General features: G+C 37.0%; 1 protein-coding gene across 1 annotated transcript in view; it reads right to left on the bottom strand.

Annotated features, from left to right (window-relative positions):
* Positions 1 to 12,084: 12,084 nt before the first annotated feature.
* LOC100990994 (T-cell receptor-associated transmembrane adapter 1) overlaps positions 12,085 to 27,164 on the bottom strand; it is a 32,797-nt gene continuing 17,717 nt past the window's right edge. The window contains exons 4-6 of the mRNA XM_003825064.4: positions 20,582 to 20,643; positions 18,458 to 18,546; positions 12,085 to 14,084 (exon numbers count right to left, since the gene is read on the bottom strand). Of these exons, the coding sequence (XP_003825112.1) occupies positions 13,827 to 14,084; positions 18,458 to 18,546; positions 20,582 to 20,643 (409 nt within the window). The 3' untranslated portion in view covers positions 12,085 to 13,826. The remainder of the gene's footprint in view (positions 14,085 to 18,457; positions 18,547 to 20,581; positions 20,644 to 27,164) is intronic.

Raw genomic sequence — 27,164 nt, 5'->3', positions numbered from 1 at the left:
AATGTATTTTTATAATTCCCAAATATATGGGCTTTTACTTACCTTTTAGAAACTGATTTCTAATTTAATGTAATTGTAAAGGAACATGTTTGCTTAATTCTGATTCTTCGATGTATAGTGAGACTTAGTTTATGGCTTACAATGTAGTCGATAATATTCATAAATGTTCCATATATTCTTGAAAATGATGTTCGGTTACTTAATATAGTCTTCTGTATAAGTCCATTATCTCAGTTCTTCTCAAACTTTCTTGTGTCATGTCATGCTAAAGTAAATGAATGAAGCTGCCTGAAGTCAGATGAGACTGACCTGTAAGGTTGAAGACACCCAGACCACTTTTAGCTATCCTTATGATGAAGAAAATTAAGATCTGAATCAACTTCTAACCCTTTTACAGTATAACAGTTTGCCAGAGCCCAGCACAGCAACTTATAAGTTTTACATTGTGTCAATATTATTAACTGTATTTTTCAACTCTTCCAAACTTTTATCAATTTCTTTGTTTATAAATCTATTAATTATAAAGTTGTGTTGGAGTCTCGTTATTCTTATGGTTTCTCTTTGTAGTTCTGTAAATTTCAGATTTATATATGGTATTAGGTGCATATAATCAGGATTGTTATATATTCTTAATAAATGTTAACTTTATTAATGGCAATGACCCTCTTTATCTCTAGTATTGCTTTTGTTTACATATCAATTTTGGCTGATAATATAGCCACAACAGTTTTCTTTTAGGTTATTTGGTTAGCATATTTTTCTTCACTTTTTATTTTCAACTTTTGTATCCTATGTTTTAGGTGTATTGCTTCTAGTTAGTGCATAGGTGGATCTTTTTCTCCATTTTCAAAATATTCGTCTTTTAAATTGAGAGCTTAATCTAGTAACATTGGCTGAGACTGTTGATATATTTGGGATAATTTCTACCATCTTATTTTGTATCTTCGATTTTTGTCACTTTTCTCTTTTTGTCTCCCTTTCTTCTTTTGGGAGAAATTGCAGTTTTTTGCTTTTACTTATTTGGGGGGTTTTCTCCCTCTCTCTTTCTTCCTCCCACTTACTTGGAAGTTTTACATTCTGTTTCTTTCAATAATAATCTAACAAATTTAACAATCACATTTAAATTAGTGCAAAGATAGTAAATATCTTTTTTTTTTTTTCTTGAGATGGAGTCTTGCTCTGTTGCCCGAGCTGGAGTGCAGTGGCACAGTCTCGGTTCACTGCAACCTCTGCCTCCTGGGTTCAAGCGATTCTCCTGCCTCAGCCTCCTAAGTAGCTGGGACTACAGGCACCTGCCACCAAGCCTAGGTAATTTTTTTATTTTTAGTAGAGATGGGGTTTCACTATGTTGGCCATGCTGGTCTCGAACTCCTGACCTCGTGATCTGCCCGCCTCGGCCTCCCAAAGTGCTGAGAGTAAAGGCATGAGCCACCACGCCTGGCCGATAGTAAGTATCTTTATACTCATTTTGAACAATATAAAACATTTTAAATACTTTGATTATCTCCTCCAGATAAATATGTTATTTTGTTCTAAGTTTTTAATCCAAAAATTGAAAAATTTTATAGTGCAATTTAATGGTTTCTTTTTCCAATTTATGTCTAAGTTTAACATTTTCTTTACTATATTTCTTATTGCAACTCAGACTTTCTGAAATCAATTTTCTTCTTCCTGAAATCTCTTCATAAAGTTCTTTTAAATAGTTCTATTCATTGTAAATTCTGTTATTTTTTATTTTTCTGAAAATGTCCAACAATTTTTGGAAAATATTTCAGTTGGTGCAAAAGTAATTGGGGTTTTTGACATTCCTTTTAATGGCAAAACTGCAATTACTTTTGCACCAACCTAATAGTTTAGCTGGATGGACAATTCTAACTTCAGGGGTATTTTATCTCAGCATTTTAAGGATTTTACTCTGTATTATCCGTTTTCATGCTGCTGATAAAGACATACCTGAGACTGGGCAATTTACAAAAGAAAGAGGTTTAATTAAACTTACAGTTCCACGCGTCTGGGGAAGCCTCACAATCATGGCGGAAGGCAAGGAGGAGTAAGTCACATCTCACATGGACGGCACCAGGCAGAGAGAAGCACTTGTGTAGGGAAATTTCCCTTTTTATAACCATCAAATCTTGTGAGACTTATTCAATATCACAAGAACAGCACAGGAAAGACCTGCGCCCATGATTCAGATTCAATTACCTCCCACTGGGTCCCTCCAACAACGCGTGGAAATTCAAGATGAGATTTGGGTGGGGACACAGCCAAACCATATCAAATTCCATTATCTTTCTGGCTTGTATTGCTGCATTTGAGGAGTCAACTGTCAGAATAATAACTTCTTTATAATGACCTTTTTTCTCTGGCTACTTTAAGATCATCTCTTAGTCTTTGGTGTTCTGCAAATTCAGTATAAAGCATCTAGATATGGATTCATTGCACTTCCTAAATCTGCTAATTGATTTAATATCATTTCTGGAAAATTTTCAGGTATTTCAAATATTGCAAATTTTCCATTTTTATTCTCTTCAAGAACGTCAGTTACCTCTACATAAAGCTTCTTACTCTCTCTTTCAAGTATCTTAACATTTTTCATGTTTGTCATCTCTTTATACTTCATACTGAGTCATTTCTTCAGTTACTATCAATCACTAGCTATTTTAACTTATTTAACATCAAATGTTTTATATATTTCAAATAGCAAATATCTATATTTCTTTTCTAAAAATTCTTTTTTCAAACTTGATTGGTCAATTTTGTTAATATGTTTTCTTCTCTTCATCTTTCCAATGCCCTAATTTATTATTTTAAAATGTAAAGAGTTATATTATGACACGTATATAATTCCAATATTTTGGAGGGTCTGGTGAGAATTTTGCTTGTTTGTTTGTTTGTTTTTTGAAATGGAGTCTCACTCTGTCGCCTAGGCTGGAGTGCAGTGGCGCTATCTTCGCTCACTGCCGCTATCTCCGCTCACTGCAAGCTCCACCTCCCGGGTTCAGGCCATTCTCCTGCCTCAGCCTCCCGAGTAGCTGGGACTACAGGCGCCTGCCACCACGCCCGGCTAATTTTTTTGTATTTTTAGTAGAGACGTGGTTTCACCCTGTTAACCAGGATGGTCTCGATCTCCTGACCTCGTGATCCGCCCGCCTTGGCCTCCCAAAGTGCTGGGATTACAGGCGTGAGGCACCGTGCCCGGCCGAGAATTTTTAACACAGATAAATGAAATAAAGCCCTAATTCAGATGTTTATAATTTATCTGAGATTCAAAAATGGCTCTGACACATTGTTAAAAGTGCTAAGTAGAGGACCAGGTCGTGTGATTTTGGAATATATAGTAAGGACAACGAATTTACATAATGCCATTGAAGGGGCAGGTCAAAGGAGGCTTAATGAAGGTTGTGATGTTTAAGCTAAATCTCAAGGATGGGGAAGATTATCTTAGGCAGGGAAAGTTGAATCACAGAGCCTTGAAAATGCATGGTATGCTTAGGAAGCAGTAGTCAAGTGTGGTTGGTATATAGGAGATGCTGTGAATGAATACAATTTGAAAGATGTTTGGGGACTGGGCAAAGAAGACATAAGATGCTAGTTAAATAGTTTTGATAGAGATGAGACAGCCAAGGGTCCCCGGCGAAACCTCGCCCTCAAGCCTAAAACGGCCTGAAGGCTGAAAAACCAGACTGCTGGTCCCAGATGAAGCTGCCCTCTCCTGACTGAATACTGCCCACCTGCGCACTGGGAGGACAGGGTGGAGCCTCGGGAAGTTCGTGCCATTGGCAGGGGGAGGAGCCTGGCCTCTTCAGTTCCTGGTTGGTGACCTGGAATTCAATCTGTGAGGTGGAAAACCTGCTAGCAGGACTCTCTCTCACTTTGCTAAGAGTTATTTTTCCTTTTTCCTTTTCACCCAATAATTTCTACTCCTCACCCTTCTATGTGTCTGTGAGCCTAATCCTTCCTGGTCATGTGACAAGAACCCGGTTTTAGCTGAACTAAGGAGAAAGTTCTGCAACAGTTTGGCCTTTCACATCTAAATAAATGCTTATCAAATGGTGATTCAAGGGTCATATTACATAAGAATCACCAGGCTGTTAATGCGTAGATTTCTAGGCTCCAATAGAAAACTTATGAGTCAGAATCACTGAAGTATATGACTCACATATGTGTGCTTTATAAAATCCCCTGGTGATTTTTTACTTCTCATTGAAGTTTGAGAACAATTGATCTAAGCAATGAAAATCAATAAGGGTTTTTTAAAAGAGGAGGGAAATAATCTGAGCTATGTCTTAGACACACTCTGAGAGTAAGCAGAAGACTTGGGGAAGAGAGATAAATCACAAGTCTATTGTAGTAAGTCAGGTGAAAGATGCCATGAGCCTGGATGAGGGAAAAAGAAAAATGAAATGGGATACAGTAACAAAATCCACAGGCCTTTGTCCCTTAATTGGGTAAGAGGCAAGGGTGAGGGCTGAGTAAACTGCCCCAAGTGATTTTGGTTTTATTCTCCCATCTCTCTGCTCAGTCTCTTGGTTCTGGCTTCATCCTCAGAGTAGTAACAAGATGACTGCAGCAGTTCTGGGTGTCATATCAGATGCAAAAGTGCTCAGATAGGTGATGAGAAACCATTTCTTCCTGAGGCTCTGTTACAATACCCTTGAACTAATTATGCCCCACCTTGATTTCCTTTTCTCACCTGGGGAACGGCTCGATTTCCTGTGAGACACGTGGCTGAATGAGGGTGGGGAGAGTGCATATGCAAAACCGGGGACTGTTGTTGATAGCCTCAAACACCGACTGGGTGCTGGGTTGGCCATTACACTGGAATAGTGACTAGCACATAGTGGGCTTACACAAATTTTTGTAGGAAGAATGCCTTACAGGGTCATTTTGAAAATAACAGCTCCTTGCATTTTGCCTACTTCTCCATTTTACTACCTCAGTTGCCCCTTCTTATAATAGCTTGTTAGGTAGATTTAAATAGATATTGTTCCCGATAAATTAGCGAGACTCTTCATCTCTGTGTTAAAAAAAAGTTGCAGTCATAGGCTTTAACTTTTCCATTATGCCTGTCAGAAAAAAAGAAAGTGCCAGTGATTATTTTTTTGTATGACCTAGTAATCTTTCAAGCATTTATATTGTTTAAAAACACTGAGGTGGCCGGGTATGGTGACTCACACTTGTAATCCCAGCAGTTTGGGAGGCTGAGGTGGGTGGATCATTTGAGGTCAGGAGTTCGAGACCAGCCTGACCAACATGGTGAAACCCCATCTCTACTAGAAATACAAAAAAAATTAGCAGGGCGTGGTGGAGGATGTCTGTAGCCCCAGCTACTTGGGAGGCTGAGGCAGGAGAATCGCTTGAACCTGGGAGGTGGAGGTTGCAGTGAGCTGAGATTGTGCCAGTGCACCCCAGCCTGAGTGACAGAGCGATACTCCATCTCAAAAACAAACAAACAAACAAACACTGAGGTGTCAATTATAATATTACAAGGGCAAGTAAGATAACCAATCAGAATTGCACGTTTCTTCTGGTTATTATCACAGGGCATTGCAACAAACTTTAAAGTCTTCAAAGTCTTAGAAGAATCTCTTCTAACCATACTTCCAAGGACAAATTTATATTAACAGAAAATAGAAGAAGTTGGCAACAGTTGTGAATATTCACACAAGTCTCCTTGTTGCACAGAAGAAAGATTGATATTCTTGTGAATGTTCTTAATTTAATACCTTATCACATCAGACTATTTGAATTTATTTTATGATGCAGAAAGCTCTATCTCGTAACTTCAGGAGAGAGGGGACATCTCTTCATCTTTTTTAGCCACCTACTGTTGATTGTGAAGACTTGCATTTTTCAAGGCTAGGCTTAGGAACTTCATTACTTAGCATAAGAAGTGAAAAGCAGGCCTAAGACTTCATTTTTATTTGCAGAAATGGAATAAAGGATGAATAGGATTTTACTTAGTGAGAGAAGGAATGTGTGGCATTAATCTACCACATTCTGATTTTGCTAATGAGGAATATGCTAATGTCACAAGAGTGGCAAAATTGACAAGAAGATGTCAACAAGCACAAGAAAAGGTCTTTCTTTCTTAAGGTAATCAAAGGTTTAGAAACTTAGAGAGCAGGGGACACTGCAGCACTTCTGTCCAGAGAAACAAGTTTCCCTGCTCTCCTAAATCCCCTGCAACAAGAGGCTGCAGCTCCTGCCTCCCAATTAGAATCTGACTGTTCCACTTCTTTGTTCTTTTTCCCAAACCAGTATTTAGCATTAAACTCTGCAGACGGCTTTATTTGTCTATTGCTGGAACCTTGTCTTCTAAGGCCTGCTGAGGTTGAATAAATTAGATCAAACTGATACTAACTTGGTAATTGATACCAAGTTAGCGACAGTAAGTAATATTGCCCTTAACAATTTGATAGTAGGATTTAGACAGCAAGATGAAGTGTAAATAGCCAAGGGATGGTTGGTCTTTTAAAAATAGGTTAATATTTATTTAAAATATCTGCATATGTCTTATCCATTTTCTAATTGATCTCCTTAAGTTACAATTTTTTTCTTTCAACTATTTCTTCTGAACTTGTGAATATAGTAACCAATAATTGTATACAAATTTAATTTCTCATAGTTACAGATAAAATATCCTAAATTTTAATGGAGAGGAAACAATTTAATGCATATGTGAGAATTTTTCATATTAATCTTACAGGAAACTGGCTTTTGTTTTATCTCTACAAATGTTCTGAGTGGTTTGGAGCAGATTCGGTACATGGAAAAATATTTGGTTGGTGCAAAAGTAATTGTGGTCTTTCTATTACTTTTTTTTTTTTTTTTTTTTGAGATGGAGTCTCGCTCTGTTACCCAGGTTGGAGTGCAGTGGCACAGTCTTAACTCACTACAACCTCTGCCTCCCATGTTCAAGTGATTCTCCTGCCTCAGTCTCCTGAGTAGCTGCGATTACAGGCGCGTGCCACCATGCCTGCCTAATTTTTGTATTTTTAGTAGAGACGGGGTTTCACCATGTTGGTCAGGCTGGTCTCGAACTCCTGACCTCGTGATCCGCCTGCCTCGGTCCCCCAAAGTGCTGGGATTATAGGTGTGAGCCGCCGCACCTGGCCTGTCCATTACTTTTAATGGCAAAGACCACAATTACTTTTGCACCAACCTAATACCAGTGAATTTCATTCTGCCAACCCCACTTCACCCCAAATGACATCATTTTAGTACTCCTTACTACCTCTTTAAAAGAAGTTAAGTGAAAAATGAAATCAAGATATTTTGGGGTATATTAGTTAGATTAGGTCCACCTGTGAATAACAGAAATCTCAAAACAACAATGGCTTAAATAAAACAGAAATTTATCTCTCACATTAAAGAAGGCTGGAGATAGGTGGTCTAAGGCTGGGATGCTGTTCCATGTGTTAGGAATTTAGCTCTTTTTATCCTATTGCTCTGTCATCCTCAGCCCATGCAGTCTATCCTGTGATCAAATGTTCCTATTCAGACTTCAGCCACCACATCTTTATTCCAGCTACAGGTAATGAGGAGTCAAAGAAAGGCAGCACAAGCTACAGAGGGAACATTGTTCCAGCAGCCGTGCATCTGGTATTAAAGTGAAAAATGTGCCAAAGTTAAACAAGCAAGAGAGACTTTATTCAAGACTATTGCAATACAGGAGAGAGGTTGAACTCAACTCAGCCTCTGAGTTCAGGGTGAAACAAAAGGCTGGAGAGTTTTTAAGAGCTGGGGTGGGGGTAACGGTAGACCACCTGTGCTTAATTCTGACCTGTCTCCATGACAGAAGGTAGGCTTTTGCCCTCCCACAGACTGGAGGATAAAGGCATTATCTTCCTTCAGAAATTACATTTCAAAGAGATGGTTTTCAGGTTTTTGAGAGAGACATTTCTGGGGGTAATCAAATAGGTAAAAGCTTTTTGAGGAGACATACACACTTGAAAGGGAGCCAAAAAAGAATTTGCAATGATGAGTTTGTTTTTTAAGTAAATAGGAAAACGGACAGGAAGAAATCTGTCTGAAGTTTAGTTAACTTGAGAAGTTAATGCTGTCTTGATCACCAGTTAAAAGTAAAGATTCTGTACTTAGGAAAAATGGGAGAATGGAAATTGGAGAAAAACTGATTTGCCCCAGTTTGCTTAAGTTTTTTTTCTCTCTCAATACTTTGTAGAAAGACTAAAAAGTAGAGTATTTAATTTAAAAATTAATTTTTCAAATGGTAGAATTTTTGGGTACCACTACTGCTTGTGTGGTTAAAAAAAAAAAAAGACAAAATAGAAAAGCAAAGGATGTGGGAGACTCTTCCATTGTTCTAATAATTCATCCTGTAAAGTTAACTTGGGTTTGTAAAATAGAGGCATTGTTAACTGACCTCTACCTATATGAGCCATTTTCCCTTCCTTCTATCAACATACTGAATCCTGACCCAGCACAATAAACACCATGGCCAGTAGGCTATTCTTATAACCTCCTGAGTCTCTCCCACCACCAAAACTGTGTTTCCCAGGAGTGCATGGTGTTTGTTCCTGCACTTGATTATTTTGGCTGTACTTGTAATTACATAAGATAATTAATTGTTATGTGTCCTAATGAAATATGGGTGTGGAGGGAACTTTTCCTGTGATAGTTAAGTTCACTGATTCCAAAGAATCAATAAACAGAATTGCTAAAAAAAAATTACTGACAATTTAGGTAAGGGTGAAATAACTCTTAAAGTCTCAGAAGAAAAACCAAAAATCTTGAGGGATGCTGCAGTTAGAGTTTATTAGAAATGTTTTCAAGTTCTTATTTCACTTAAAAACAAAACTAAAACTGGGACCGTAGACAGTGTTTTATGGACAATGATATTTATACAAGAAAAATGACATGGAACTTCAATCATAGACCTACTCAAGGTAAGGCCTTGGCCCTATATCAAAAGTTAATGACTAAATGTTTATACATTTTAAATTTAAATGTTTATGGTACTTTAAAAATTTATTCTTCACTTGACCCAATTTTTCCAGTTAATTTACCAACTATGTTCTTAATCAATGCAGATGGAAGAAATAAACCTACTTAATTCTCAAGTGTCATGATGGATACTGACATCTTAAAAGACTTGTCCATTACATCAGAGGTGGCCAAGAACACTATTGATTGAGATTCTTTTTCCATTCTCCTCCATTTTGGTCTAAATAACAAATGTTTCCCTGATTCCAAATGAGATAACTTTCATCCCCTACAGAAAAAATTAGACAAAAGGGGGCACAAAATTATGTTTTAGCTTCAATATTGGGATTTATTTATTTTTGTTTTTGTAAGTTGGTTTTGGGTTCTGTCTTTTATGGAGAGTGAATATGAGGTCACTGCAGGGAAAACCTCTTTTTTTTATATACAAAACTGAAAAAGAAAAGCTAAGTCATTTTAAAGCAAGTGGCATTAATAAAATACTTCCCTGTAAAAACACTTTAATATGAAAATATTGTGGTAGATGTAAGTCTTGGTGTTTATTGAAAGCGACAGCCTGTCATTTAAGGGGATTTATTGTTGGATTTTTCCTAAATTAGGAGGGCTGTTAGCGTGTACAAGCTGCCATAAATCGTCATTATTTTTAAGAATTGTTTTCAATTTGTTTTAGTTAGCCTCTTTTGATTTTAAATAACAGAAATGCGAGCACAGCACTTAAAATAAAGAGATTACTATTATTAAATAGATAGGATGCAGGGATAATTAAGAAATAGGGCCCAAGAGCACTTAAACCCAACTCTAGAAATCAGCTATTCTACAGAGCAAGTTCTACACTTAGACTACTTATATTCAAATCCTGAGTCTACAGTTTATTTGTGTGACATCAGGCAAGTTACTTTTTATCAGTCTTGGTTTCTTCATCTTTAAGGTTAGCATCTATCTTTTAGGGTGTTATGTGATTAAATTAAGTATGCAGGTAAGCACTTATCACAGTGTCTTACACTTAGCAAGTTCTCAATAAATATGACTTATCATTGTCATGATTGTTATATGATTAGTCTGATTAGTTATGGAGCTTTGAACTCCAGTCTCTGCCATCTTACTCTTAGTTTCTTCCCCTTGTAATTGTACCCTGCTTTTCAAAGCCCCAATTCTATCTATGGTTTTTTTTATTGTTGTTGTTCTGATCACTATCCAGTCTCTTGTATCTAGGTTGGTTCAAAGATGAATCTACTGTCTTCTTCCTATAATGTATTCCAACTAATACATGAAGAAGGAATAACAGGACTAGCATATCATTTTGCAAGCTCCTAATGAAACAAATGATCTTGCCAGGCGTCAGCCAACTATGGCCCCTAGGCTACATCTGGCCTGCTTGATTTTGTAAAAAAAGTTTTATTGAAACTGAAAAAAAGGAGAATCCACTGTCGTGATTCAGGTACCCACCCTTGATGCATGACTTCCTAGGTAGTAGAAGCTGTGAGTGGGTGCAGAAGAGCCCTTCAGAAGAGGTTAAAGAATGGCAAATAGCATTTAGAAGTGTACCTCTGTTGAATTTATATTCTGTCTTGTTCCTTTCTGTCAATGCTCTGTTTTTCTGTGTTAATATAAATTGTCTGTTCTGTTAATCAAATGACAAAACCTCAGAGGAAGATTTAAAGCGTATGTCTAAACTATCACCCTCCCTTTACTCTGCTAGAAATAAGCCATTTAATACCAAAAGGAAATGAGTTATCCCTCCTATTTTTGAGATTTGAGTTGAACTTATTGGACCTTTAAAACATTGTCAGTGAAAATCTCAAGACTTGGAATTCATATGTTTTCTAGTCATGATTTTTCTTTTTCTTTTCCTCCGTACATATTTTTTTTTTCCAGTTGAAATGTTAAGGCTTATAATGATACAGGCTGAGGATCCATAATCTGAAAATCCAAAATCCAAAATGTTCCAAAATGGAAAACTTTTTGAGTGCCATGACTCCACAAGTGGAAAATTCCACACCTGACATTATGTGATGAATGCACAAAATTATTTACAAATATTACATAAATGGCCCTCAAGCTACGTGTATATAAACGTAAATGAATTTTCTGTCTAGGCTTAAGTCCCATCTCTAAGATACTTCACTACATATGAATAAATATTCCAAAATCTAAAAATCAGAAACACTTCTGTTTCAAAATACAGGATATTCATCCTGTATTCCTTCTGGAACATAAGCCCTGAAAACTGCCAAAGGTGATGTATATATAGTCCCTAATAATTACATGATGATCAGTAATTCATAGCCTACTCACATTTCAAATAGTCCTGCTTAGCTTATCGAATTACACTAAATTACACTAAAAATATACTATAGAATTACAGTAAAGTGGTAAGAATGCCTTGGATTTCTGCTTCTGATGAAGATAGAATAACATCCTAGATTTACCCTACTACCTGAACATGCTCTGCCAGCTGAAACAACTAAACTCCAGACAAAGTAGATGAAACAGTGTTACTTGACATACTGTTTCAGGCAATGAAGGACAACGGTCGGTCCCTGAAAGATGGGAAACAAATGAGGTAAACCTTCCTATCATCCTATCTTATTGCCTGGAGAAAAGTTTCAGGCCTTGGAGCAGGTAGAGGAAACCTAGGTAAAAGTCCATTGATCTCTTGAATTGAGGAGATGGAGCTCCAGGTCAAGAGAAGTCAAAAAGGCAGAGTACTGGAGAGAAGAGAGCTGCATGTAGAGAAAACTCTGGAGATATGTGAAGAGTCGCCGTCAAGTATTCAGTTAAGTACTGGTCAGTGCACGCAAGTGACAAAACTACCCGAACTTGGGGAAAAACACACCTGAAAATAATAAAGAAAACAGTGCCCATGACTCACACATGGCTGGGAATAGTGTCGATTATCAACAGCCAAAGTGGAAAATGTCCTAATTCATGAACGGTGGTACTAAGTACTAACGAGGTTCTTTCCTCACTAATAAACTAAATTTAACTTAGTCTAAAAGCTGCTCTGGCTCAATCTAACAAAATTTAAAAGCAAGATTCTAAATGATCAAATTGTGTTCAAGTAACTTGATAGTTTTCAGTTAGCTATGTAACTGAAAACAAACTATCAAGTTAGTTTTCAGCTACATAGCTCAAAAACATTTATAAGAATGCAAAAATATGTATCGCCAAACAAAGGAAATTGTACAGTATTTTCTGCCTAATTAAAAATCATCAGGCATTTAAAGAGGCAGAAAAATATAACCCACAATGAGAAAAATAAATCACTTGAAACTCACTCAGAATGACAGATAACAGAATTAGTAGATTTTAAGAAGCATTAAAACAGTTGTTACAACTGTATCCATAGGTTGAAGATGTTAGATGAGAGATTAAGTATGTTAGAGACATGAAATATGGGGGACAAAAGACCCAAACTAAATTTATAGAAATAAAAACTAAGTTATCTAAGTCCTGTCTAGGATTATGGCAGATTAGATCATTTAGAAAAAAAAGATTCATGAACTTGAAGATGTAGCAAGAAAAACTATCCAAAATGAAATACAAAAAAGAATGAAATAAAATAAACAGATAAGTGAAATGTGGGACCATTTGCAAGTAATTGAAAAACTTGAAAATGCGGAGGGTCACAGAAAAAAAAATATTGGTCATTTCCCTCCACCCAAATTTGATGAAAATATAAATACATAGATCTAAGAAGCTCCACAAATTCCAAACACAAGACACTTGAAAAATAACCATACCTTGGCATATTATAATCAAATTAGAACCAGTAATAAGGAAAGTCTTAACAATCAGAAAAATAACGTGTATCACACTTAAGGACACAGACAAGTATTATAGTATGTGTTTCTGATGAAACAGAGAAGACAGTGAAGCAGTATTTTTTAATTATTGAAAGAAACATTGTCATCTCAACCTTGCTTTTTGCATCAATAAATTGTTTTTGAAAAGTCATTAAAATTATTTAAATAAACTGTGATTTGGTTATCAGTGGGGTGCTAAGCAGACATTAAAATTACAATATATGCATATTTATATATAGTTAAATATAACAGTGAAAATAAATCCACAATATATTGTTGAGTGGAAAGAAAGTTTAAGTAATGTGTACAAAAGAAACCACATTTTTGGTTAAAAATAAAAAGAAACAACTGATGTACATACATAAGCATGCCCAGAAAAATATTTAGAAGGATATATAGAAAGTTTCTCCAAGTGATTATCTCTGGCTAGTAGAATTCCTAAACTCTTTTTGATATTTGTTTGTTGTAAGGAGCATGCATTAATTTGACAATTTCTGAAATAGTAAAGCTATCTTTGGGAAAAATACTTTGTAAGAAAATTATATTACTTCTCTTAGTAATGCATTTTAATGTTTCCTATACCTTTCAATCAGAAATTTATTTCAATTATGGGCTATTGCCCATTGGTGAGAAAGGAGAATTAAAAAAAAACTCATTGGCTTTTATTTTTCTTCTAATGTGTTCCAGAATACATTCATGCTTAAATTTTTATATTTCCCTAAGTATTAGGTATTGTGAATTTGTAATCTTGTTATCAGGCTCAATTTTCAAGCTGGGTCTTATTAATTTTTAGTATATGTGCTGCCGAGGTGAGCACATTAATTTTTTACATTTTAGTAGTAAAGCATTTTTTAAGTTATTTGAAATACTGATTTTCATGGCCTTACATTTGGCATGCATAAGTGTAAGCTGTGAATAAGAGGTAAGCCACCATCCCGTCAACAAATGATCAGGTCATCACCCTGCTGCCAAGTCCTTCTGTGTCCTCTGCGCATCTTGTTTTCTTAGAAGCCATCTTCAATAGGAGCCAAATCATTGAACTAGATCATGGTCCAGCTAGTTTATAGGTTCTCTCTTAGCACGGATCAATCCAAAGAGTCTGATGGGATCATCATGAATGTTTTCCTCTACTGCCTGGCTTTCTGGGGAGAAACTGTCTACTAAGGTGGTCTTAGAAACGCTGGCATCTATTGCATGTAGTTGCTCATCTCCAACCTTGTCTGAGAAATGAGTATTCTGTTTCCTGGGCTTTCTACGCTTCCCCTTAACGCTGTGATCAAGTGAGGCGTAGCACATCTGTGTTTCATTGGTTGCCTAAAAGAAAGGGATGTTAATTTTTCATTGTTAGTCTGTTCTTTAGCTTGACTTCTGGAAATTTCTGTGGCGTATGAAAACCAAGTAACTTGTTTTCTAGGCCTCACCTACCTTGTTTTGCCAAATTTGTCAGTACAAAAAACAAAAACAAAAAACAGAACAGAAAACTATAGTCAGCCAACACTCTTGAGTTGAAAAAGTGCTTAGATGAAACTTTTTCCTAGATTTTTATTTCTTTATTATACTCTAACAGTACATGAACATTTTAGGTTGATTCTTACCTGCCTCTACCTCCACCTCCACCTAAGGTAGTTCTGGCCCTGTGTCGCTCTTACCAAGTAACTATACTCCAGTTTATTAAAGTAGGAATAAGCATGATAGGAAGGAGTTTACCAAATCACAAGGGTCTACTTTACATGTACCTAACAATTGGTCATTTAATGGTACCACAAAAGTCCCAGTTTTTCTACATTTTTAAGATTCAGAAGTATAAAGATAACAATATTCACTTACATGATAGATATCTGGCAAATAACTAAATTTCTTATCTTTCCCTATTATTTTCTTATCTGCCTTCCCCAGTTCCCTTTTGAGCTCATTTTGGATTGGCCTTGGAGATATCCATTCACATCCAAGAGGGCCCAGTGGGCTTCTCCGGACTAGACCTGGGTCAATGCTAAAGAAAGACAGGAAACTAGGCTATCTAGGGGAAGCAACATGCTAAAGGCAAGACCTTGAATTTGGCATTGGAAAGACTATGACTGAATCCCAGCTCTGCCATACAGTGATCATGGGATCTTGGTCAGGTTTTTAAAAATATTCTGAACCTCAATTTTCTTGCCTAGAAAATGCAAATCATCATAGTGTTGTTATGGTTAGTACATAGAGATAATGTATATGAAAGTTATAACTACTGTTCAAAAGTAAGGTAGCACTGTAATTATGAAAAGTTGTAGACTAAAACTTTAAGACAGCCATTGAACAAACCAAAGATTTATGTATTAAGCATTACTCTTTAAGACTAGGCCAAAATTGTATTGATTTGCAGGGACAGGGTGAAGAAATAACATTTGGATTAACAACATTTCTAATGCATAAGTAAGCATCTCCCCGTTGGCACTTGTTTTCATGTTAATAGTGAAACATTTTATATTCTCTGCCAGATAGAAAAGATGGTTCTATTTATACCCTCTGCTGTGTGTGTGTGTGTGTGTGTGTGTGTGTGTGTGTGTGCGCGTGCGCGTGTGTTTTTTGAGATGGACTTTCGCTCTTGTCACCCAGGCTGGAGTGCAGTGGTGCGATCTCAGCTCACTGCAACCTCTGCCTCCCAGGTTCAAGCGATTCTCCTGCCTCAGCCTCCCAAGTAGCTGGGATTATCGGTGCCCACCACCACGCCTGGCTAATTTTTGTATTTTTAGTAGAGACGGAGTTTCGCCACGTTGGCCAGGCTGGTCTTGAACACTTGATCTCAGGTGATCTGCCCGCCTTGGCCTCCCAAAGTGCTGGGATTATAGGCGTGAGCCACCACACCTGGCTGTGTGGTTTTTTTTTTTTGTTGTTGTTGTTGTTGTGTCTAGCTTTTTATTCTTAAAATCCTCATTTCTGGAAAAATTGTAATAGCTGCCTAACTGGATCCATGCTCTAGTTTCTTCCCACTGCCATATACTGTTGTCAAGTTATTTCTAATTTAATCTCAACCTGTTTTCTTCATTTATAACTGAAGGCATTCCAAATAATGCATGTGTGGTCAACACTTGGTCAACTTTATCAAGTGCTGCAGAGTTAAAGAATGTGAGTCCTAAGAAAGGACCACAAATTGTATGTTTAATAGTCACTGGAGACTTCCACACTGCAGTGTTAGTTAAGTGCATGGGTGGAAAACACATAGCCAGGGAAATGAATGTGTATCTATACAAAGAAATCAAAACAATAGAGGAAGAAGCTAAGAATCAGTTTAGAAATTAGAAGGAAAAACAGTTCAAGTAAGGTGTTTTTTTTTTTTAATATTGGAGGGATTTTCACATATTGGTAGGCAAATATTAATGAGTCATTAAAAAAATGGAAACTTGAGAAAAGTTCAATAATTGAAAGTACAAGATCCTGAAATAATTAGGCGAAAGGGTCAAGATCATGAATAAGAGCATTGGCTTTGGAAAGGAGACAGGATGCTTCTGACATAGGAGGAAAAGATTGATTAGAGATTTGGATATGAAGAGAAGAGGAGCAAGCTCACACTTGTATTTTTCAAATGTTTTGGGATTTGGGGACTCTTGTGAACTCACTTTATTACTAGGCTTTCTGATTAACTCTTCCTAGTTAATAGAAGACTGAGATACTAAAATTACAATTTCTGAACTGTACACATCATTTTCAAAGGCCAAGGAGCCTATTTACATTTTTTCCAACGAAGAAACACTTTGTCTATCAAGCTTTATGCATAATATCCTAGTTCCTTATGCTTTCGTGGTTGACCAAAGTAACAAAGTAGGTATTGTAGTAGCAAACTAGGTAGTGTTTTTTTATGATAATAATCACTGTAGTGAAATAAAATTGAGCAAATACGAAGATATTACCTCTAATTTGTGAAACTAAATTTATGAGAATAGTATAATAGAAAAGACTAATTTTCTTAGAAGTACCTTTAAATACACAATTTATAAAAGAGCAGGCTTTTAAAGACATTTTAAGGCTTTGCATAATTTTCACTTGAGTGAAAGCCAGATGCAGGTCAAATAAAGCTACCCTGTACAAATCATGTGTATTAAATAGTAACTTCTATTCAGAATTCTCAGTACTTTTACAACTAAAGTGCTGTGAATCTCTACACTTCAGATAATGTATTTTAACCTTCTTTGAGAGGTTTTCTTTTTATTATCATGGATTTAGCAAATCATATTATATCATGCAGGTTTTCCATATGTTTATCTAAAATATATTTTATAATTAACTAAACATTATATGGCAGATTTGGTGAGTATATTTTTCCCAAATCCTATTACATCTTGGTTTCTTAGTTAAAAAATATTCAGCTGGGCACGATGGCTCACGCCTGTAATTCCAGCACTTTGGGAGGCCGAGGTGGGTGGATCACTGCGGTCGGGAGTTTGCGACCAGCCTAACCAACATGGTGAAACCCCGCCTCTACTAAAAATACAAAAATTAGCTGGGCATGGTGGCAGGCACCTGTAATCCCAGCTACTTGGGAGGCTGAGGTAGGAGAATCGCTTGAACCCGGCAGGCAGAGGTTGCAGTGAGTGGAGATTGTGCCATTGCACTCCAGCCTGGGCGACAAAGAGCAAAACTCTGTCTCAAAAAAAAAAGTTTAAAAGTTTGATTTCTTAGGGGATTTATCTAAAGAAAAAGAGTAAAATTCTACCTCACTGGGAAATTTTCAAGATGTGAGCCATTTTAGGAAAGAGAATGTTCTGTAAGATAGGACTAAGTTTGGATTCTGTCTACTTACTTAGTACCTAAGTGTTCTAGGGCAAGTTTTCATCCTTTGTGAGCATTTGTAAAATGGGAATGATAGTGCTGCCTCCCTCATAGGAATCTAAGGAGATAATGCACATAAAGCACATAGTACAAGACCAACACGTAACAATTGCTTAGGAAATGCTGGCTCTATTACCATTTCTAGGCAGTAACAAGACAGGATCTGAGAGGAGAAGAAAAACTATTTTAATTGAAATGTATAGCATTTCAGGAGCATGTAGGCTAAAAATTTCTAATGGCTTTTAATAAAGTTAGAACTAAAACTGAAGAGGTTGAACAGATTGTGGTAGGAAAAAGAGAAACTATCCATTTCTTCCTGTATTTTTATGTTTCTCCTTAGGTTTTTGTCCTGCTTACCTCCACATAAACTGTGTGTATATTTTGCAATCTCTTGCCATAAGACCACAGCCACAGGACTTGTATTAAAATTGAAAGTCATCTGCCTTTTAAAATAGGGATATGATGTTTTGTATCTAGCTAATTTATCTTATAACTAAAGGTCTCCCTCTCCCTACCCCAGCTCTGTATTTTGAATTCCTGACATTTAGGTCTTGTGAGCATTATCCATGTGTCACCTTCTATATTATATTATCTCTGTGATATACACAAAATTTTCAATCAGAAAGAAAAAGCTTAATAGATTACTTAGGAAGAATTCCATTATTCCCTTAAAATCTATTGCCTTTGTGATTGTGTACAATTTTGACTCTTTGAATATGGTTTGAGTTCTGTTTACATGACCCTGAGTTAGAGCTCATGTCCCAGAACTTGACATCTGATTGATTGCAAAATTTCTAACAGGCTATTTCAGATGTGTATCATAATGTACTACTCTTATGCCCTTGAAATGTGCAAATGTGGAAACAGAAAACAAAACTCACCTGTGCAGATGGGGTGGCTTCCTGCATCTTATTTACAGATTTCTCTGGTCGGGCTTTCATTTGTTCATAGCAATTTTCATCCATTGGTTCTTGGGAATTAAAAAGATTGTGATTCACAATAGAAAATTTAAAAATACTAGTATGATTAAAAATACATGATCCAAACAACATTTGGCTGTAAATATAAACTGCCCAAGAATTACTTAACTAGTCTTTTTGGTGGAGATAGAAAGAGGTAAGGAAGCCCAAACTGTTACCTGCAGATCAGGCGGTGAAGTCTCTTGAGCTAAAGGTTAGTAAGATAAAAATAAATCCTTGGAATAAGAACTAGATCATATGAATTTTCTTGTACCACTGCAGGACATGACAGTCTTAAGCTACCATTTGGATGTTATAGAGATCTCACAAGTTAAGGGATTGCCAGTATTCTTTATTTAAGATAGACTGCAAATGGTGCATGGTGCCACAAAGCACAGTGCACATACATCAGTGATTACAATTTTGAAATTTGTTCTTTGAGTAAGGAGTTTTGCTCAGGGACATTTTAAGTCCCACATCTTAATTTTGAAAAAGAGGGTTTATATTATGACTTTTGTCCCATCAATCAGTGGTGGACATCTCAGCCAGACTGCCTAAGGGTCTGGGGCTGCACAATGCTGGTCCTTAGTATTTGGGGCTTTTGTACAGTGTCCAGCAGCCAGCAGATCTGTACTCATTTCATCCTATGGGGACATGCCTTTTGAATCATCCATACCTTTCTTCCCCCAGATATGTCCATTTAAAAGGAAGAAGAAAGTGAAGTAGTGACTCATAGGATGGCCAGTAACCTGACAGAAGTGTGGATTGTACCAGTTTGACCCTCAGAGAGAGAAAGATATATTTACTATAAGAAAAGCGACTTAATAATCATTGAGCTCTTTCTGAAAAGCAACACAGAGAAAGGGTATGTAGAGTGGTGTTTCTCAAATCATGGTCCATGGAAAATCTGCATCAGAATCACCTGGGATGTTAAGTAGCAGATCTCTAAGCCTTAGCCTGGACCTGCTAAATCAGAATGTGTGCAAGCGGCACCTGGGCTCACTTAAGTATGGAAGTAGCAGGTATAATGGGTTTGGAGCCATCAGAATACATAAGAATTTGAGTAGTTGAGTATTATAGGTGACTAACATGATTCTCCAAAGTGAAATGGGGACAAATTATTTTGAATAATATATTTCCAAAAAATAATTTTTGATTCCTTAGAGCATTAGAGGACACTCTACAATGAAAGGAAAGATAAAAATAAATTCTTGAATCACGCAAAAGAAAATTCCCACATTTCTAACTTTAAGATGATTCCATACTGTTTTAATATATAGATTTTTAGATAAATTTCCTACATTACTGGATGTCTCTGTGTTCAAAACTTGGAGTTCAACAGCATTTAACCCCCAAGTCTCCTCTGATGTATTGAATGAGTACTTGCAGGGAAAGGGTGGTAGCTTCTATCATCAGAACTCTAGGATCAGACCAAGGTTATCTGTTTGGAGAAATTTAGGGATGTTTCATTTTTAGGTGTCTGGGATGACACAAGTGATAAGGGATGCTGGGAACTGAAGAGCACTTATTACATAAGAACAAAATAAATATATAAACCACTCAGCAACAATTTAGTTCCTCTTTCTCCCACCTGCCATCAATCCAGCCCTACATTCTCTATTTAAAATATGAGAAACCAAAGAAACTGTTCATCGTTCCATGCTATTCACTGTACATTTGCTTTTGTATATTGAGCACAAAGCACTGTTTCTGTGGACCACTTTCTGTCCTAGAAATAGCTTTATTTCATAGAATTCGGTGTGTGTCGAAATTCATGGTAATAGTCTTCCTGTATTCTCATTACTACTAGAGTGAAATGAAGAGAATATAGAAAAACAGGATGTTGATTTAGAGTGGCTATTGTAATACAACTTACAATATGCAGCTTTGGAAATGTAGCCTAATTAATGTACTAAAAGTTCTTGAATTGATGGTTATCACTGGGATAGCTAAGTGTGATTTGATTTTTTTAAAGCGCCACTTAAATTATTTTGTGAAACCAACTGGGACTTACTTATTTATAAATTTAATTTATGGAAAACTTACCTGAAATCATATCATCTAAGTTACCATAAATTGGTGTGTCTTCAATATAATACTCATCAACCCTATAACAAGGAAAAATAATTTACCTTATTAGATTCCACTTTTCACATAATTCATAACTGACTTCTCAGCTAAATTCAATATTAAGTGAACTATTGCCTATTCTTGGTTACCCCCAGCCAACCACAGTAGGTGTGTTCTTGTGCAAGTGAGTGAACACGTGCATGCATGTGTGTATGTGTATCTGTGTTCCGTGTGAATTTAAAAAGTTGGTTTTTGGATCTTCTTACAGGGAATCATGATAGCAAATACTTATTCAATAGTAACTGTATATTAGGTGCTACATCGAGTATATTTCCTATGTTTGTTCATTTAATTCTCTCAATTCCAACATAGGTACTATATCATCCTCCTTATGCAGATAAGAAATCTGAGGCACAGAGAGGTTATATGACTTGCTCAAGATTACGACTAATAAATAGCAGAGTTAGAATTAGAACCCAGGTAATCCATGCTCTTTATTGTACAATGTACTGCCTCTTTACTCACCCAGAATATCAGTCCAAACAGTCTCTTAAAACCATGTTTTCTGAGTATTACAGACTGAGGTTAGCAGATGCAATAAAATGATTGATCACCTATTATGTCCAGATGGTGAGTTAGGTGTTTTACATACATTGTATCAAAAACTCACAAAGAAAATTCTCCAAAAGTAGTAGTATTCTTCCCTGCTTTACAGGGGAGAACCCTGAGATTCAGATAGATTAATTTATTTTCCCTAGGCTGATCTCAACTATCAGCAACAACTACCAGTTGTGAAACCTTTTCTCTATGCAAGTGCTCATTCAACCCTCAGGACAATCATATGAGATGCATATTTTTATCCCTATTGTGCATATAAGGTATTTGCAGCTCATAGAGGTTAATGACATTGTCCACAGATACACAGTCAGTAACTGGCAGTGCTAGGATTGTACAGCAAGTTTAGTTGTAAAGCCCCGTGCTCAGTCCACATCATGAGGAAGTTATTCAGTGGGTGATACAATTCAAAGGCTGTGGGGAAACAGTCTAGAGACTATACAGGGACTACAGTTTTATGACTCCCCCACCCCCAGGTCAAGAGAACTGACAAGAATACACAGCTATTTGCTCTTGCTTGCTGATTAAAGTTCCTTCCAGCCTCACGTGCGTAATGCTATTAGGATTACAGTATACATCCTACCATTGTCACTAGACTGTCATTCTACCAATGTCATCCTACCATTGATGATGGCCCTAGTGACCAGATTTCACAATGGCAGTCTGGGAACTGAGGAACTTATCAGGTGGTGAGAGTCGCATTTCATAAAATAGTACCGACTGCTTTAACTTTGAGATTACATGTCACTGAGAGCTGGAGGGAATTTCATCAAAAGAAAAAAAAAAGGACTCTTATCTCAAGGCATAACACCTGTATTACTCTCTATGCCACTGAAAAAAGACACAGTATATGTAAATAGTATGTAGGTATTAAAAAAATAACAGTTCAAATGATACCTGTATGAAATGGCTTGAAAAGCCCAGATATGGGCAAACACTTCACTCATCTGATAACAAAGGAACTCATCTGTAACCTTTTTTCCATCCAGTAATTCAATACAGCTTAATATTGGGATATCAAGTAGTCCCTGCTCATGATTTTTCTCCATGCCAATAATATAATAGCAAAAACTGAAGAATTTTTAATAAGACAATCCATCCATTTTCCTAGCCCACATAGATGGCAGATCCAACTTGCAAATGATAAATCATGTCCAAAAAATGAGTATTGTTTTATTCCCTATGAATGAAAATAAGATGTGATTTATAATGCAGTGTCCTGTGTCTACAGGCCCATCTCAAATGATTAATCATCTCAAATAAACTATTATTCAGGAGCAATTGCCTAACAAACAAATTTAAAAATATATTCTTGGCAATGCCAAATAGCTCCAGCCTGTTGTAAATGTGTAATAAACCTCAGGAGCAAATGTTTGGCAGTATTTTATGTGGATGATTAATTACTTTTAAAAATAAATTAATAATTGAACTCATATCTGAGAGGCTAGTGTACCTCTGAGTTTTCAGCCAGACCAGACTCTCCATTGTTCTGAACATGCCTGAAATAATTCTCTAACCAGTAAGTACATTTACTGACACTCCAAAATTAAGAAAAATATATTAATTATATCTATTACTATGGTGCTTTGTGCTTTCATATATATATACATGTATTTCTTTTTTTTTTTTTTTTTTTTGAGACAGAGTCTCTCTCTGTCACCCAGGCTGGAGTGCAGTGGAGCAATCTCGGCTCACTGCAAGCTCCGCCTCCCAGATTCACGTCATTCTGCTGCCTCAGCCTCCCGAGTAGCTGGGACTACAGGTGCCCGCCACCACACCCAGCTAATTTTTTGTATTTTTAGTAGAGACGGGGTTTCACCGTGTTAGCCAGGATAGTCTCGATTTTCTGACCTCATTATCTGCCCACCTCGGCCTCCCAAAGTGCTGGGATTATAGGCGTGAGCCACTGTGCCTGGCCACATTTATATTTTTTCTAGTTCCTATTTTTTACATTTATATTTATATTTATTATTTATTAGGTCTTTTATTTAAAAAATTCCTCAAGTAGTTTGTGATCAAAGTCCATTTAAATAACTAAATTCAAATTAAAAAATAATCTGGCATGAACCCAGGAGGCAGAGAAGGCAGTGAGCCGGAATTGCACCACTGCACTCCAACCTGGGAGTCAGAGCGAGACTCCGTCTCAAAAAAAAAAAAAAAAAAAAAAAAATCACTACTTCTACCTGATCACCTTGGACTTAAATTCTCTAAGTTTAGATTGTCTTACTTAAAAAATGAGATTAAACTAGTTGATTTCTATTGTTCTTTTCAGTTCCCAAGTTCTAGAATACAAGTGCAGGATTCCAACATCCAAATAAAATTGAAAGACTTTTTTACAAAACGAAATAAATCTATTTTAAGGGCCTGAGAAGTTGCCAGAGATGGGAAAGGACAAGCTTTGGGATCTATCAGAAGTTGGTTTTGGTAATTGCTAACCTGATTTGCTTCATAGTTGTTACTCTGAATAGGCAAAGATGTAAGCTTGGGCTCCGTAAGTGTGTAAATGTTTAAAGCCATGAGAGAGGATGACATTATTTATGGAATGAGGCCCTGGGAACTGTGATGTTTAAGATTCAGAAACCAGCAAAGGAGAAGGGGCTGCTGGTAAGAGAAGAAGAAAACCAAAGAGGGAGGTGGCTCAGAGCCCAGAGAATCAAGTGTTTCAAGTAGAGAGTGTCAGGGTGTCAAATGCTGCAGAGGGACTCAGCAAGCTGAAACCGAGATTTGATCATGGTAACCTTGACAAGAGTAGAGTCAGTGTATTAGTGAGGACATATGGAATAGAGTAGGTTCAAGAAAGAAGAGGAAAAGAGGAAGAAAAGCCAGCAAATATGGACAGAATATAGAGGGAACTTTCAAGTTTTCTTGTAAAAGAGAAAAGAGCAATGAAGAGGTAGCTGTAAGGCAATCTAGTTTTGTTGTTGTTGTTTTGTTTATTTTTGTTTTTGTTTTTTTGAGACGGAGTCTTGCTCTGTCACCATGTTGGAGTGCAGTGGTGTGATCTTGGCTCACTGCAACCTCCACCTCCCGGGTTCAAGTGATTCTCCTGCCTCAGCCTCCCAAGTAGCTGGGACTACAGGCGCATGACGCCATGCCCAGCAAATTTTTGTATTTTTAATGGAGACAGAGTTTTACTATGTTGGCCAGGATTATCTCAATCTCTTGACCTGGTGATCTGCCTGCCTCGGCCTCCCAAAGTGCTGAGATTACAGGCGTGAGCCACCACGCCCGGCTGGCAATCTAGTTTTAAGGAGATGGTTGGTTTTTTAAAGGTATAAACAATACAGTCTGTTTATATATTGGTGGGAATGATACAAAGGGGACAGAAAAAGTAACAATGCAGAATCACAAAGGAAAAGTTGACAGAGTGATGCATATATGCTTATTACATTTTCGCTTTCTCTGGCATGGGCTGTGGTATGAGTGTAGATGTCTTGAACTTGGCGCAGGAGGGCACCAAATAGAGAACCCTGATCCAGAGGAAGAATATAAATCCTAGCACTATTTTGTGTGACTGAGGCTGAGAAGTGAATCCAGCAGTGTTGTCTCTGAAGTGATGGTTAATGGATGCTCATAGCCATGATATCTAACACTAAATTCTCATTCTGTTGATTAGTGTTCACGTGCCTCTCTAATATGCTCATTTCTTTGTAAAGTCTGTTAAGCACAATGAGCTCACATTGCCAGTGCTTTAGAGCACTTGAAAAGAAGGGTCTTTTGCCAAAGTTTGGCGGAAAGGATACTGGAAAGAACTGCCAGCATGACAATTTCTAAAATGATGGAGAATCCAAGAGCAGTGACGGAGCTAGAGATGACAAGGGGGCAGCCAAGAATAAGGTTTGGGGAACCCCGAGATTCTCAGAATTGCTTAGGAAAGGGACCAGACTTCTTGCAGTTATATGGGGTTGGGGCTTGGGTTATGATTATTTGTACATTGAAACAAACAGGAGGCTGGAAGACGTAGAGACACTTTGGTTACACATGTGGTACTGGGTCTAGTGAAGGCCCCACCTGCATAGCCACTTGGAAGTCTGAGATGTCAGGGAAGGGGACCCAAGAGTTCTCTTGTCATAAGGATTCTCAACCTTGAGAATGGGTCAAGAGGACAGATGAGACTAGTTATATTTAGGTAGCATAGTTAGCAAAGAAAGGAAATACAGAAGATCCCCACCCTGCAGAGCTCCAGAAATTCAAGAAATCACCGGAAAGTAGAAGAGTAGCTGAGCTGAATTAATGTTTTATGATAAAAGCACCTCCAGTGTCCCCCAGAAGCAGTTCATGAAAATCTGCTGGAAATGCATCCTAAGCTTTTTGAGAGAGACTCTGAAAACTGAGGAGTCATGATAAGCTTAATGTAATTGTAAACCTGAACTGCTTTCTTGAATTAGGGTGTGAACATACTGCAAGTGGGCAGGAATTTTCAGAGGCATTAATTTTTATTCAATAAAACAGCAGCTTTTTAGTCAACTACCCTCTGTAAATAAAGTATTATATTATAAACCTTATTCTTCATATGATAAAACCAAATTTCACCAATGCTCATTTCCCCAAGACTACGAATCCACTAATTGCAAGTCTGTTTAAAATTCAGAATTGCCTGGATCTCAAATCCATGATAGTCTCACAGTATTATCCTCCTAACACAAACCAAAAGGCAAGAATTATGTTTTAAATGAGAAATAAAGTGACCTAAGAATAAATAGCAGAAAGTGTGTATTTGATTTTCTGCTTGATTTAGGTGCTATGGTTTCCTTAAAGTGATCATGTTTCTGACATACTGTTGCAGGAAGGGCAGGGAATGGGGAAACAGAGAAATAAGATGAGAGAAGCAATTCCTTTCCCTTCCAGCATAAGCCAGTATTGAATAGGAGTGGGGAGAGAGTGCAACAGAGAACCCAGTGCGATAGAAGTTTATTTCCTTTCTCTATGGCCACAAACCATGTTGGAACTGAAGAGGCATCAGTAACGCAAGCCCCACCCAAGAAACATAGACCTTATTTTCACTTGTCCTGTTTTAATGTTTAATGGATTCAGATAGTTTTTAGTTCGCTTGCTGGTTTGTTTGTGGAGCTTCCATGCCCCTTTACAAAAGAGATTTTTGTTCCCAAACCACATAAGCAAGAGAAATAGACAAAATATAAGGTATATACATAAACTTGTGAATTAAAATATCAACGCTTTTTTATAGAAAAAAATCTGCATTGTATATTCAAATTTTGCCTAACTGGAGATTTGTTACAATAGACAATAGATTATTTTATAAATCCTTAAGGGAAAGATTCATGCCTTTCCATCTTTGTATCTTTGTTGTTGCAGGACAGTTCTCTGGGTGACTTTGCACCCAACTGGTCCTTCTTTTCTCACTTCTAATTTTTAAGAATAACTGTAGAATGTGCTGGAAATGCAACCTTCAGGGATAAAGAAGAATCAGCTGGAACAGCCTAGGTTTTATTCTAGTCTCTCACAGAAACAGGATATCCTTCAGTGCTTTAGCCCAGCATATCATGTTGCCCCTTAGGGGTAAACCCAAAGGTAGGCTGCTTTCTGGAGTCCTTCAGCTGCAGTGCAGGTGGGGAACAGGAAGATGAGTTTCCATCCACCTTGGACAGCTTTTCTGAGGCTTGGGGAACTATCTCTGAATGAATCTTAGACTTTGGTTGTCCTTTGCTGAGTAAGTAATAAGCTCACTTTATGTAACTCATTGTTTGTGTGTTTTGTCTCACCAGACTCAGGAAAGTAGTAAATGTGCATCCCAAGACACAGTGGGCTGAAGTGCTCAGACTCCTATTCCTGGTGGTTGGCATAGTAATGATCTTTGCTATCCTATATCCTCCCTTGGGATTGGTAAGCAGCAAACTTATTTTGCTATTGTCTAGCACAGTGCCTGTTTGTTGAGTGAATATTTATTGAATGAATAAATGTTATAAAAGCTTTTTTTTTTTTT

The sequence above is a fragment of the Pan paniscus genome, chromosome 2, assembly GCF_029289425.2.
Source record: "Pan paniscus chromosome 2, NHGRI_mPanPan1-v2.0_pri, whole genome shotgun sequence".
Taxonomy (NCBI): domain Eukaryota; kingdom Metazoa; phylum Chordata; class Mammalia; order Primates; family Hominidae; genus Pan; species Pan paniscus.
Note: the sequence above shows the minus strand (reverse complement) of the source record. Positions and strands in the feature narration are given on the sequence as shown.